General features: G+C 37.8%; 1 protein-coding gene across 2 annotated transcripts in view; it reads left to right on the plus strand.

Moving 5' to 3' along the window:
- SCAPER (S-phase cyclin A associated protein in the ER) overlaps positions 1-15268 on the plus strand; it is a 168083-nt gene that overhangs the window by 128276 nt on the left and 24539 nt on the right. For both annotated transcript variants that reach the window (XM_082321353.1, XM_082321354.1), the window contains exons 26-28: positions 537-766; positions 4578-4733; positions 14963-15200. In XM_082321353.1, coding sequence (XP_082177479.1) covers positions 537-766; positions 4578-4733; positions 14963-15200 — 624 coding nt within the window. The remainder of the gene's footprint in view (positions 1-536; positions 767-4577; positions 4734-14962; positions 15201-15268) is intronic.

Below are 15268 nucleotides of genomic sequence, written 5' to 3' on the forward strand. Positions count from 1 at the left end.
CAAAATACTCACTTTTGTAGGGTTGTTTGTTCAGGACTCAAACGGTTGAGTAGCCTTCTGAAAGTACATTGTGTTTTTCCGGAGTCAAGTAGGGGATTACAATACAACAGCAAATGCTATTCCTTCCACAGAAAATAGCGATCTTTTCTCTGTATTACTGAATGCTTTGTGTATCCTAGATATTTAATATGTCTTCGTGGTAACACAATGTAGTGGTCAAAATGAACCATCTCAGTAGTTTGTGTATTCGCAGTCAAGTTTAAATAATAATTTTTTTTTGCTAGTGACTCATCAAAAATCCTGTGTATGCATAAGAACACCACAATCATACTAATGAAATGCTCTACTGCTATAAGGCTTCCTTCAGTTCTCATACACTAAACACTGTTTTTACTTGATTTATTCTGTTTCAGCTTGTATTATTACTTTATTATTATTTTTGGTGTACTCATATGCAACTTTCTGACTGTTTCTCTACAAACTTTGATTATTTCTACTGAATTGTGGTTGGTTTTTCTTTTCTTCTGTTTACTTAGGTTAGTGTTCCAGATGACCATAATGCTACTTCAGGCAGAAGTGCAAATAAGCAGGTATTTGAAGGTTTAACAACAGGACTTCTGAGGATAACTGCTGTGATTTTCAGATGTCTAATCTCCAGCTTCCCAGATGGAAACAACCACTCTGCTGCACTGAAGATATTACAGGAAGTAAAAAGTAAATCCTCTCAAGTGGAAGCCTTCAACAGCAGAGTCCAAGACCTGATCAGGTTAAAAAAAAATATGAAACTTCTCTAAACCTTTGTTACTACAGAGAAGGAAAATTACAATGATTTAAGAAAGGAACAAACTGCTTTAACTCTTAACCTAGTAAGAGTAGTTTGTTTGTGTAGTCAAGACAACTACGCACGTGAAATGCTATATTCTCAAACAAAAATGTTCTTCAAAAAACTGCAGACACAAAAATACAGAAAACAAAGAGTCTTTTAATTTTGGACTTGTTTTTTTTATGTCCTTTCCATCAGTTTCCTCTTCTAATTATCTAGGAGTCAGCTTCCATATTTTCATTATTTTTCTCTCAGTTCTCTGCCAACTGTGTATGCCCATTATCCGCGTGGTCCTGCATATCATACATGCATTCATATAAGCTTGCTATAAAATACATACTTCCTATTATAAAGATTACTCAACAGTTCCTGTAATCTGATTTCAACTTTTATAATGTAGCTGTATTTTAAGAGCCATTTTCTCTTCTAAGTATATTTCTTGTGCAGAATTTCAATCAAAATAACTCAGTGAGTTGAAACAGTAGAGTAAGAGACAATACGTTGTTTTGCTCATTTTTACTTGAAACATTCTAATTCTTTGGTAAAAACACTTGAATCTGAATATATTAACATATATATAATTAATATATAATATATATATAAAACTAATATATATCCAACAATATACTAGGTTTGCTAAAAGTCTGTAGTTTCACTAGTAAATTATATAAGTAGTCATCAATACATCTTCAGGCCTCTGAAGAAATGAAATTCTGACTATATGCTACTGAAAATGTGTCACAGTGAGCATCTTCAGACTTTTCGAAGTCTGCTATGATGCTGATGGATACAAAAAAGACAGCTGGAGGAGGAAGGCAAAACAAATAGTTGTCATAGATACCAGTGACCTCTAAAACTTTATTGTTCTCATGTAACCCACCTTCTCCCCAAACAGGTTTTGAGAGAGTGTGAAATTTCAGGATGTTGTATTCTCCCCATTTATGAATGGGAGGGTGGGAGGTCTGCTTATTGATATTTGTGCTGACCAGACATCTGAGACTGACTGGGCCGAGCACAGGCATACCCGTAAGATAAGAAGATACATGAGAATCCAACTAGGTCCCTCACCTGAGGCACTTTAGGGGATCTGGTTATAAATGGAGAATGAAAGGCACAATGACAAGGTAATAGTGCAATTAGGAAAAAAAGAGAGATGGCATTTTAAACTAGTCAAAAACAGACAAATTCTATTATTAATGAGAATCTTTCACCTCCAGGTCATTGTATCATATGTCCTTGTGGAGTTGATTAAATGAGAGTTTTAGGAAGATGGGGGAAGAAAGAGGAAAGTTGAAAGAATTTTTTTTTTTCTTTCTTTTTGGGACAGCTAGACCTGATGCATAAACAATAATTATCTACACACTGTCTGGGTATCAAAAAGGTAGCCAAATTATTGGAACTATGCTACCATAGGTAAAAAAAACTCAGAGATGAGGGCAATAGATTAGAGAGCTTTGACATTCCACTTGTCTGTATGCTCAATTCTTCAAGGAAGGGAGTGCTTCATGCATCTTCTCATTGTCTCCGAATGCCATTAAAGAATAGTCCCAGTAGACTGAAAACTCTCATCCATTTCTTCTCTGCCAAAAGAGCAGCCGCTTTGTATCCAGGTGTGGGTGCAAAGGAAGGGGGACAATGAACACTTTTTGCAGGTGTCAGACTGTAGAGATGTTCCTAGGGGAAAAAGGAAGAGAATATCGATGAGAATGGTTGTGCCTTTTAGTGAGTAATCATCTATCAGTATTAGCTGTATTTTATTTAGTTCTTCCTCTCCCCTCCTATTTCACAGAGATTTCTAGCACTCAGCATTTCTCTGTGACTGTGATGTATCTTAACACCCAGCTCTGTTCCTGGAATTATTCTACTAGTATGGGAGAGCTTGCTTATCACCTGTATGATCAGGTAGATTCCTTAGATCAAAATCCGCAAGAAACCTAATGCTGGTAACCTTTCATGTTGCTAAATAGAACAGACGAAACAAACTTACCTGAGCAATGAGTGTGGAATTAATAACCTTCGTGTGTCTTTAAGTGTTTTTAACTGCTATACTTCAGTAGCTTTAAAAATCTTTCATGCTGCAGTCAGACTTCTTGCTTTATATTCAGTGTATTTTTATTCTTAATTTCTTTCATTGCTTCCAAAAGCTTTGTGTCAGCACGGTAAACTCTGGCAGAAAGTCTACCTTCTAGCCGTGAAGAGAGATTAGTCTTGGAGCAACAAGACTGTCTGAAAAGTGGAGAGGTTTTTTCCTAATCTTAAAAGTCCCTGGTTTTTCAAAGTCAGGCAGTAAGATATGTGAAGGAATAGTTACTTTTAATAAATACTTGTACAGCTCCTAGGACAAGCATTACCTAATCAGTATTATTTATTGACGAGAATCGTTCCGTGCTTTGTCAAGTCAGGGTGGTCTTGACATTATGGAACCATATAGCCAATTGTGTTCCCATCTCAAGGAGCCTATGCTCAAAGAGGCAGTCTCTAACAAGTGGATTTGACAAGCAAGTAGACGGAACAGCTGGTCGGATGGAGTAATATTAGTAACAGGATGGTTTAGTATAGACTGTCAGTGTAAAAACAGTGAATCAGTTGATGGTGTCTGAAAGCAATTGGTTCCTCATGTCTGTTAAGTCAGGTGGAGGCACAGGATATAACAGCAGTTCTCTGGGTTTTGACAAGAAGTTTCTCCCACTTGATAGGAGTGGAGGAAAGTACAAAGAAAATTAGAGGGTAGAGAGAAGAAGGAGGTGATTGCAGCGGGGTATTTGTCTCCACAAGGGAAGTCGATGTCACATAAGTCAGCAGAATGAACAGTTGAGTAAAGTCTGAGAAACTGAATGTCTGTGGTAGAAAAAGGGAAGTACGTGAAGTTAGTCAATATCAGCAAAGTGACATGGAAAAAAAAATACCTGTGTGCAAAGTTTAAGTGGAGTTGGTAATGATCAAAGTATGAGAGAACCTGGTGTGGACAGAGAGATCTTGGTACAGGGACAAACAGCAAAATTTTTGGCGTAGGTTTCCAAGCTATTAGAAATTCAAAGAAGAAACTTCAGCAGTAGTGATCTGATGATCAGCAATGATGATCTCATCTACTCTGATACTAAAAAAGAAAGAGGAGTTTTCAGTTTAAAAAAAAAAAGTCGCTAGCATGAGTTTTGGTTGAGCTCCTGAGGAGGCTTTCTGATCCTGATCCTTCTATACTGATGGTAGAAGGTTGTTACCTGCATGTTCTATTAGTCTCTTAACTGTTGCATATATTTTAAAACGGGAAAAAACACAACAACTGGGCAGTAGTTGTTATGATATACATATTGCAATAAAATGTTATCTGGGTAACATCATTGTCTTCTTGAATTAGTATGTTCTACAAAGTTTATCTCTTCATGCTAAAAAGAAATTGTGCTGTTGCAGAGCTATCAAGATTATTATAAATCATTTAACTATGGCAAAATTCCATTGTCCTTCTAGGAGTATGGTAAAATAAACATTTACACTCATCTTTCTTGTACAGTATAGTACAAATTATCCTACAACAGACAGATCTCTTAACAAAAACTACTGATAGTTACAGAGAGCCAGATCTGAAGTTATTGTAATTTGAATTGTTTTATTGAACCCTTTCAGAAAGAATATTTAAGTAATCACAACCTGCATTTTGTATAGTTTGATGGTAGAGAAGCAGAAATTTCTTCCTTTGCAAAGTTACCCGAACTGTTATGTGACTATTTTTTTAATACAGTTCTTCCTCTGTTTCTAGTTACGTGGTGAACATAGGGTTGATAGACAAGCTGTGTTGCTGTTTCCTCTCCGTTCAAGGCCCTGTTGATGAGAATCCCAAAATAGCAACTTTTCTACAAAATGCCACAGCAGTGTTGCATGGAATATGTCAACTATGTTTTGCTGTCAATGGAAGGTAGGTGCACTTGGTCTGTCATCTCTACATATGTTCACCAGGCAGCAGCCGTTATAACCCTGTGCCAACACCACGTTCATGGAAGTGAGCATTCTGATGAGGCTGTTAAACAGAACTGTTTGTAGTCACACAGTAATAACCGGTAAAGAAACAGTGCAGGAAATCCACTCTGCTCACCCTTTCACCATTGAACTGTAATTGCACCAAGTCTTGATTCTTGTAAGTCATTTATCAGAATTGCAAACTTTATCTCCTTTACTCATCATTACAGAGCCGGTTTTATCACTGCTAATTTTAAGTGTCTAGTCCTAAGGACTTCAAGAGGTATTTTATTATCAGCTAAAATCAACTTTTAATTGATTTGTCTCTAGAGCAGCCTAATTCTTTAAAATACCACTGTTAGTAAATGAATTATATTTTCTGTAAAGAAAAGTATTACTAGATTTGTCAGGAAATCTTCTAATGCAAAATGTTAGTTATTGTAACCTAACCAAGGTTGTGGGGAGTGAGCATGAGGTATGTGTCTGCCAGCAAATCTAGACTTCTATAATCTAAATTTCAGAGCTTTGGGGTGCCCATACTAGAACCTACCACCGTTAGACTGTTACACTTTTCAGGAAAAGACAAGGCTGACAAAACTTTACAATGAATTCCTGAAGGGTAAAATGGCGCTAGGGTTGAAAAACTAGAGTTAATAAAACATAAAATAAGAAACAAAGCTGTAGGTAAGAGCTCTTGCTGGTAACTCAGGGACACAGGCACATGGAAAAAGAACTGCAAGAAATACGAGCCCAAAGAGACCATCCCAACTTACTGAAATTTCCCTTTCTGAAAGCTGCCAACTTGGCATTTTACATTCCAGGACAATGCTGCCAAAAGTCAAATGCATTTAAAAAAAAAAAAAAAAAAAAAATCACCCTTCTCTTAGTGGAATCGTTCTAGCTACAAGAGTGAGTTATATAGTATTTGCAATTTCCGAAGCACGTGCATGCTTCACCTGAATAATAGAGATCTTTGCATCTCAAAATAATACAGCACTGTACAACTACTTCCAAGAACATCTGTGCTTTGTAGCAGAATAATAATTTTGGAGGGTTGAGCATTTTTCTTCACAGTTACACCAAAAAATACCTGCTCTTACTACCTGCATATAACAACAATGCTTCGGATTTTATCCAAAGGTGCTGATTGTTCTCGATTTCCAGGTTGGGTTGTTCATTTGAGCATGAAAAGAAACGAGAGGAATGAACTTGGAGATTTCAAAACTGTTGTCTTTCACTTTTAGATCAAAAGCTTTGGTGTAACTGATTAGAAGGGCAGTTTAAATTAAATGTCTTTCATCACCTGAGCCCACTCTCATTTGTGAATGCGGAGTGTAATTCTGTCATGTTACAGAAGTCCGTAGTATTCAAGGTCATTTAAATGGAAAAAGGTATTGCCAAACCCAGATTAAGGTGGCAGAAACAGAGCTCAAATTTATTGGATTCTTAAATATGTCACAATATAGTAATACATGTTGTGTGATACATGATCTGCAGCACAAAAGGTGGCCTCTCTTTGTGAGAAATACAGATGCCTCTTTCATTTGTGGTAAATAGTAGTAGGAGGCAATGGAGCCTATTTAGTCAGAATCTGGCATTTCTCATTCTCCAACTCAGTTGATACATGCTGGAGCACCAAACAAACATGCCGTATTATACTACTCTGTAACGAACCACTCTGATCGTAATACTTTTGAAGTTGTTACTGAGAGGAAAAAAGTCTGGTAAGAACTACCAGTGCTCTGACACTGCAGCCTGAAAAGAAGTTTTGCCAAAATAATATCAGGCTTTCACCATTGTTGCAAGAGCAATTTTGAATTGTTCTTTTGATAATATCCTCCTATATAGAATGTTTCCAGGTTGGGAACTTCTTTATGCTCCTCGATGGTGATCGTGGGGGACACAAAATTAATTTGCTTTTTTCTGATAGAACTACTTCAGGCTGTTGGTCTTTTATATAAAAAGTCACCATTCCATATTAAATGCATTAGAGTATTTTTATACAGTGCTCTTTATACTGTGCGCAGATCTTAGCATGCTGTGCCACTGAGTGGCATAGTGGGAAGCTGATAAGACAGTAGACACTGGGTGGCAAACACACCGGGACCACCTCAGGGCTCTCAAACCATCCACAGTGCCTGCAGCAATGAAACCCTTTATGAGCTAGAAATGGCCAAGCACTGCGTGATCCTCCTCCTCCGCTTTCAGACACCACCAGGCTGTGACGAACTTTACTGCAACTGTAATCTGCCATATCCCCAGAGGGCCAGAAATTAAACACTCTAACTCAAGGTTTAAACAATTAAGAAATCCTGTTCTGCGGGTACAATGTATGTTAGGCCATTTCTGGAGTTCCGATGTAAGAAGAGCTGTCAATCCAGACTTTCCTGTCTTCCTCACAAGAACATTTCATAAAACTCCCAAGTTTAGCAGAACCAAGCTAAACCAAGCTCTGAATTGATACCCAGTGTTTATTTAGACAGTTACTTCATAGAAAATAATTGTATAGGCCGAGAAGAGATCTCAGTCAAGTACTTATCTGCACCTGCCTCTACATCAAGCAAGATGTCACAGCAATAATGATTACTAGAAAATAGCCTCAAATTATATGATAAATGTATGTCAGCATTAAGTATTAAATGAGGTGTATGGTTGATATAATGTAGCTGATAAAATTTTAAGACATAAACTGAGATACTTTTTGCATTCCCATGGTAGACTTAGGAAAAAAAGTCCAAAATCATGGAGTTAGATACAATAAAGGAAAGTCTTGCTAATGTAGAAACATAAATTGGAGGATTCTCAATTTTAACATCATAAAAAGTTATTGAAATGAGGGAATCCATTCTGAACATGTGTTATAAACATATCTTATTATAAGAGAGGGATTTTCCTTTCATTAATGGTCAAGGTCTTTAAAAAGATTTAACTTTGATATTGATCTTAACTTCTCAAATGATCATTTTTGGTACTGGCTAATAAATGCTAGATTGATTCTTTTAATTGAAGTTTTGCTGTGGATGTAATAGCACATTTTCCAAACACTGTGTAATATGTATAAAAGATCATTTGTTGAAAACATTAATAGCTTGTAACCCCATGTGAACCTTGCTTTGATAATTTTTATACCCTCATCTGTTATACAGTGAGAATCAGTGAGGGTGACTTGAGACCTCCAACCGGAGGTCTCATTTTTCTTTTGCTGTGTTGCGTCCATTGACAGCAATGGAGGTGAGAGCTCCTTTCTCCTGGATGAGTTAAAAAAAGTGCATGAGAGCTGAAAATAGGATATTGTCCCTTATTGTATGTAGTGAGAATTCACGAAATGCAGCACGTCTGAATATTGAACTATCTCTGCTGAGCAAAAGATGAACCTGACATTTGATACTTAGGCTTGAAAATTGTGGCCATGATAATGCTTAATTGTTTTTTGCTCACCCTTAAGGGTAACAGTAGCCAGAATTGAAAATAGAGACATTTTGATGAACCCAAAATAAAGCAAAATATTAAATAGACTTCATACAGAATAACAGTGGCTTATATAGCCATATAGATCTGTCTCTCAATTTGTGTCCAATTCAGATGTCCAGTAGCAATGTTAAGGACAACAGCCTTGTTTTCCAGAGTTTATTGTTGTAACTATGAGAGATATAAGGCCTATTTTGGGCCCTTGAGTCCTGAATACACATATGGAACATGCTTGGCTTGTCAACACAAGACAGAATACAATGAGCAGGCATGGAATGCAAGGAGCGTTAATAAAAACATGTCCATGCTGCTCCAGCTCACCCTTCCCTAAAAGCAGGAGTGAAGACTAAGTCAGAAAATATATGGCAAGTCCTTCATCAGCATAGCAAGGATCTTGCTTACGTTCCTGTCTTTTCCTGTACTGCGCAGTGTTCATCAAATCTCTATCCCTTTTTTCCCTATAAGTCTCTGGGACTAAGATTTCTGTCCAAGAAGTTTAGTTGTTGCTTTATGGAGGACTGTTGTTAATGCCTTATTTTGGTTTTGCCCATTAGTATGAATGAAGAAATTCATATTAACCACAGAGTTAATGCAAACAGCAGGAGGAAACTATCAGCAGTAGTGCAGTGTAAGGGTTAGTCGCTAAGGAAGAATGTTCTCCCTAAGAGCAGTACAGTGGACTAGCAATAACACAGACACCAGAAGGGAAGTGAGTTGTACATAAGGAAATAATAGTCCCTCAAATCATGTAGCTTCTTGGGACATGAACTTTTTCAAAATTTTGCTGTTTTCTTGGATGTAAGGAATGCATGCAAGCTCCCTCGTTCATCTAGGAAAATAGAATGTAATAGCAGTACAGTAGCTAAATTGTTACTGTTATACGTTATCTCAAAACAGTAGTGGAATACATATAAATCTGTGTCAACAGCTAATGAAGTTGTGGATTACAAGCTGCAGTGGTGGAAAGCTGCAGATATATAGGGTTTGATCCAGGAAAATAGTGACTGTCATGTCACAGATACACAAGGAAGTAGGCTGGTCTGTTTTCAGTTTTATTACAGTAATTAAGATAAGGTCTGTTTTGGCTGCTGGATGGCGAATCAGATGCGAGTCTGCCTGAACGCTGGTTGTGCTTCTCACCGCTTCCAGCAGACAGCAGATCCAGCAACTACTGTAAACTAACTAAAACTTGTTCTTGGAATTACTAAAATGTTTCAAATCATTGCTTTTACACAGTACTGTGATTCCTAGCTTGACAGTGTGAATTATAACAAGGTCTGACAGGTGCTAAATACTTCTTAATACTTCATTTATTATTATTTTGCCTCTTTATTTTGACATCTCTTTCTAAATAAAATAATTTAGAAGCAACAAGTACAGATCATAGTTTTTAAATCCTAATAATAATAAAAAAACCAGATTATATTCTAAGCCTTTTGAAAACTCGTGTTTCCATTTGGCTCCATGTTTTTAATCAGGAGTATATATTTCAAATATACAAACATTACAATGTATACCCGTAGAGAGGCTTGTCTGCTTGTTAGCTCAGTCAGTTTTTAAAACAATATATTTTCAGATATAAACAGTTTGCTCATATTGAAGCTTGGAGAAATTGTAGTTTTATACTTGTTCTGCAGAGTATGCTGTTTCTCATCAAGCTGTATTGAATTCCTGTTTTTAATAAATAGTGGCGTATTTTAAGCAATGAAGTACCGCTGTTTAGTATCTTTCTTTCCCGTGATGGATATATCCACATTTTAAAATTCTTAAGCCTTTTTTGTAAGTCGTAAACCCCATACCAATTCCTGAGACTCCTCGATGGCAGAAGCTGAAAATCATAATGGTAGCCCATAATGAAAATTCTCTGCCTTTCATTAAACTTTTCTTTCTAAGATCCTGCAGGTTTTTTTGACCATAATGCAAATATTTGCCTGTTTTTCTGTGTTAAATATAGACTTGGTAAAGTTTGAAAGCCTGTCTGTTTTGCCAGCTATATAAGCCAATGTAAAAAATCCTGTAAGTCTTGCTTCCCTTCAGTGATTAAATGAAGGGGTTTTGTCCATACTGACTGTTTTACTTTGGCAGATGTTACAGACACAGAGAGTAAGCTTCTTTAAAGAGGAGAATTAAAAGGAGGTACATCTGTAGGAATCACCTCTCTTACCGTTAGTTACGTAAAACCTAGGTTTCTTGTATGACATAGTCATCTTACGATGTTAAGGGTTTTATTGATTTTTACTTCAGTCTGTGTCCTGACAGTTATCACTGATATCAATAAATATCAACACTCAATATCACTGGGCTTACCTTTGAGGTGGACTAAAAATCTGCTAAATGTATGAAATCCACTGTTGTACAGACTTGACCAAAATCACTCAAAGCAGCATACGCAAAGGTTCATGCTTTATTTTCCAATATCTCATATACATTTTTTTCTACTTTAAAGCCCGCAACCTGTATGAATAACGTCTTTTACATTTTATTGTAAACATTTAGGCTTAAAGTGATTATAACTGACAGTTAAAACCAACAGGAGCCAGTGGTCTGTTCATATACACATGAACTGTAATACAGACAACATGAAAAATAAACGTTTCTAACAGTTGCTTCAGTCCACCAAACCTAGCAGACAGGGTTTTTTTGGTTTGGTTTGGTTTTTTAAACAGCTTTGTCCTGTGGTATAACTTTAAAATTCTTGGTCTTTTCTGTGAAAAAAATAATGCTTGCATTTTGAGTTATTTTACAATTGACTTTTTTATGTATATTTTGATTCATTCACTGCCCTAGAGCAGCACAAAATGGTAAAAGGATTTCATCCAGCGATGTAAGCTTTTTCATATGGAATTGCTTAAAAATAATGATGGAGTGAGAGTTGAAAGCAAGCTAACTTTAACCTTTGGTAAAATTGGTCAATCTTCTCATCGCATATAGTCACCAAAAGTTCTGTGAGGTATCATATACAGTAATTAATTTGGGGTTATCGTTTGACCATGAGTGTTCTTTTTCTGTTTTGTGCTGTTGAAAATGCTAAGATTGAAATTAAGAAATACTAGTTGGCAGAAGGAGCTGTACTCTCATGTGATACTGTGGAAATAAACATTCTAGTTACTTGAACGTAGTTAAGTGACGGTTAGCACATTTTGGCTACTGCATACTGCAAAATAAATAAATGGACATCAGAAACTATTTTGAAGTGAGGAATAGTAAGGAGTCCACAGATACACAAACCACAGCTGTAGAACTGTACAGAGGTGGTCCCAGAGCTGTGGTAGCTCGTCCTCCTTTTGCAGCCATCCAGGTTCGTTCCTCGCTTGCAGCCAGGTTCACGTGCCAACACGACTTGAAACTCTGCAGCAGGAATCGGTATAAAGGCACAGCTGGCAAGGCCAGGTGATGTTCAGGAAGTCTCTCTCCTGACTCCATTCAAACACACTCACTTAAAGACCACAGAGTTTCGAAATGAAGATTTTGGGCATGGATTCCAGGCGTAGGAAAAGGAAAGTAATGCCATAAATTGTTGTGCAGTGTAGCCCCACCCAAAGCACACTTAGAGCTCTGGTATTTTTTCCCCTTTTTTATTCTTTATAGAGTAGATGTTAGGATCATTATGAGTGTTACAAACCACAAGCTGACTGTTTGCGGTTCTTGTTTTGCAGCAGGTAAGTGGCATCAAATCATAATTTTAATAATCTTTTTAATTTACTTCAGCTTGTCTTTTGAATGTTATTACATGTATTTTGAGAGAATCCTATGCCGGTGGCCTTCTGAAGCGCTGTTGCGGCTGGTTTTGTGGCAGTTCCTTTAAGGATTGTTGGGAGTTCAGTTAGCTATCACAGTATTGAACCCCCTGGTTTTGGAACCTGTACAATAAACTCAGACACGTTCGTCTCCAGCTGACTCTCCATGATTGGCTGACCGCTAACTGGCGGAGTTGTGGTGGAGGTCCAGTGGTGACTGGTGGTAGTGGAGTCACTTGTGTAACAACACAGGTACTGGAAAATAGGCACAGCTGCTTTGCTTTTGGTCTTACCTAAAGATCTGATTGCTTCTTTCAAAAATCTGTGAAGCAGTTATGCCGTCTCGTGTGCTTTTTGTACAGCACAGGTATCGCTGAAATAGGACTGGGACATTAATCCTTGAGGTAGTAGCAGAGGATGCTGTACTCAAAAGCTTTTTCAGTGACATCGAACGTTCACAGACTGTAAATAGAAAGAACTTGGAAAGAAATGGTACCCATAAATGCTAATTTCAGATAAGATCATTCCATTCATGTGTGATCTAACTGATAAAAAGCAGAAGTGAATCATCTGGGCAGCTGCTTTCTAAATGTAAATATGTGAGCGGACAGTGATAGAAGCACATGGGTTCTGGTACAGTAAGTTGTGCATAGCCCAGATGCTGCCCCTATCGTATTCACCTGGGCTCAGGGCAGATACAGCTGCGAGACAACCGCTCAAAGGCTGTGAAATGGGTACAGAGATACTTCATAGCCTGAGTGCCAAAATAACTTTCCTGGGCCTCCTAAATCTCCCCTCCTTCACCTGCAGCATGTCAGCCTCCTCACAGTAGCTCTGCACACTCTGTCCCCACCACACGCTAAGCAGTCCCTACTCGGGGACACAACAGGAGTTTGTGCTATCAGAAAGACCTGGTCATCAGCCTTGCTCAAGTTTTTAGTGCCCGCTTATGCTACCTTACAGAATTGTATCCGCAAGAAAATCCATAGATACTAGCTTTGAGGTTTCCTGTTGTGACTGCAAAGATGGTGTTTCACATAAGTGTTCTTTCTTCTCATTTAATATTTAAGCTGTATTTGAGATTAGCCCAGTACCAGGACATTCTTTGGGACGTGGAGAATGCAGGTTCGTTATCCTGCTTTGCCTGTTTCTCTCTCTCTTTGGTCCAAGGAAGTGTGTACTGTTACAGATAGAAATTCTTATTGATGGACATTGTTGTTGGGTGAAATGGTGCTTTCTTATCTGCTTTTTTGCTTCAGGAGAAAATGTGAAAATGGCAGAACAAGATGAGGATCGCCAGAACCTGGTAGTTGCTGAATTTGTGGTTTAGTTGCTCCATTGAAGACAAGTGTCTGTATCACAAAAAGCAGGATTAGTCAGCCTACCTAGGATCTGTGTTGGAAACTTCACTGGAGCAGAGCAATGTGTGTAACAGTGGTGCAAGGTGCTTCTGATGCAGATACTGAAAAGATCATTTAGAGCCTTTCTAGTCAAGGAAAAGCTCCTTACTGATTTTGGGCAACAGGAATATTCTGAGCCCTCTTGAGTGTCCAGTTGTTTCAGTATTCCACTGAGGTCTTCAAAGTTACAGATGGTTTTAGAAAGTGGTTCTTGTTTCCACTGCTTTTCCATTTCCTTTGCTTTTAGTTGTTATAAAAGGGAAAGATACCCTCATCTAATTTGTCCTTTTTATAACATTTTCTCGTATCACTTGTTGTATTTTCCTTCAATTATTAAAAAAATAATATATAGACTCAATCTCTGAAGTCTCTTTTGATATTGACACTTTTTTTTTCTTTTTTTTTTTTTAAGATAGAAACATAGTAGATGAGGTAAAGACCAGATTTTGATGTACCACACTTTGAGTGTTACTGTTCACTGTATTGTAATATTTTAGTGTTTCCTTTGATTGCCATATAAATTAAATGTATTTCCATAATGAAATTCAAGTGATATACATGATGGGTTTGAATCAGAACTCAGAGTATATACAACTTGTCGAATTATTTTGTGTGCTTTATTTTGTGTTTGCCTGCCTTCTACACATTGTTTAACCTCCCGAGTAGTGACAGTCTTAGTCTTCCTTAGTAGTGACTGCCCTGCATCATCTTCTGGATGATTAATAATACGAAAAAACAGAAACAGTACAAATCATGGAGGGATTATGAAAGTTTGAATGTGAGAAGGGAAAGGGCATCCTGAGTTATTTGCCTGTCTGTCCTGATATCCTAGATAGCCAAAAAACCTTCTCCATTATTTTACGTGCATACCCAAAAGATACCAAAGAAACCTAGTTTCCATTTGCACAAGCTGTGCTGGTTTATCTTGAGCATTTTATACTTATTTGTGCTTTGCTACCGTACAGTCTTCCATAGTAACATCTGACTGAAATAAGAAGTAGTGTGTTTTGTTAACTGCTCCACCACTTCATTCTTAAATTCCTGCAGAACTATTTGATTAAGATCAGCTGGTCCTGGTAACTTATTTTGCTACTTAGGTAGGCAGTTTGTTCCAGTGCCTGCAGCCCGTCACTGAGGCAGTGAGAGGCTCCAGGGAGTTCTCCCACCTCTGCTGGCTGCTTCTGCAAGACAGACAGACGGGTGTAGGCTACTGACCTGAGACAGAGCTTGCATGGAGCCCCTGAAGTGCCCCAAGGCTTCCGATTTTAAAGTTGTCTAATTTCTGCACGGTCTTGCGCTGGTATCGTGAACCCATTTTGGGAGCAAAGACACCAGTACATGGAGAAAGATATTTAAGGATACAGCTGCACTGCAATTAAAGACAGCATGAGACGGTGCCCAGATTATTGAAAGTATTTTCTGGAAATGTTGTGGTTTCTTGACACATTAGGCATCAGGTTTTTTTCCTTTTTAGCAGTTTACTGGTTTTCTAACATTCGGCTTATTAGAAGTTCTGCAGCCTGAGCAAGTGTTCTCACTGAGCGCTGGTCTCCTCCTCAGATGGCTTAATGTTTCTTTTACAGATCTTGGAACATATTTGACAACACACGTCAGGACCCCACAGGACTAACAGCAGTTCTTCAGTCTACGGATCTGGTCGGAGTCTTGCATATGCTGTACTGTGTTCTTTTCCACGGGACAATTTCAGATCCAAACACAGCAAGTCCCAAAGACAGCTATGCAGCAAACACAATCCAGGTTGCCATTCAGAGTTTACGTTTCTTCAATAGTTTTGCTGTTCTTGATCTGACTGCCTTTCAGGTAAAAAATGTTTTAAAACTTTTGCTTAGTGTGAAGATGTTAATTATTGCATATACTTTTGGACTAAG

The sequence above is a fragment of the Platalea leucorodia genome (genome assembly GCF_965183815.1).
Source record: "Platalea leucorodia genome assembly, chromosome: 9".
Lineage (NCBI taxonomy): Eukaryota > Metazoa > Chordata > Aves > Pelecaniformes > Threskiornithidae > Platalea > Platalea leucorodia.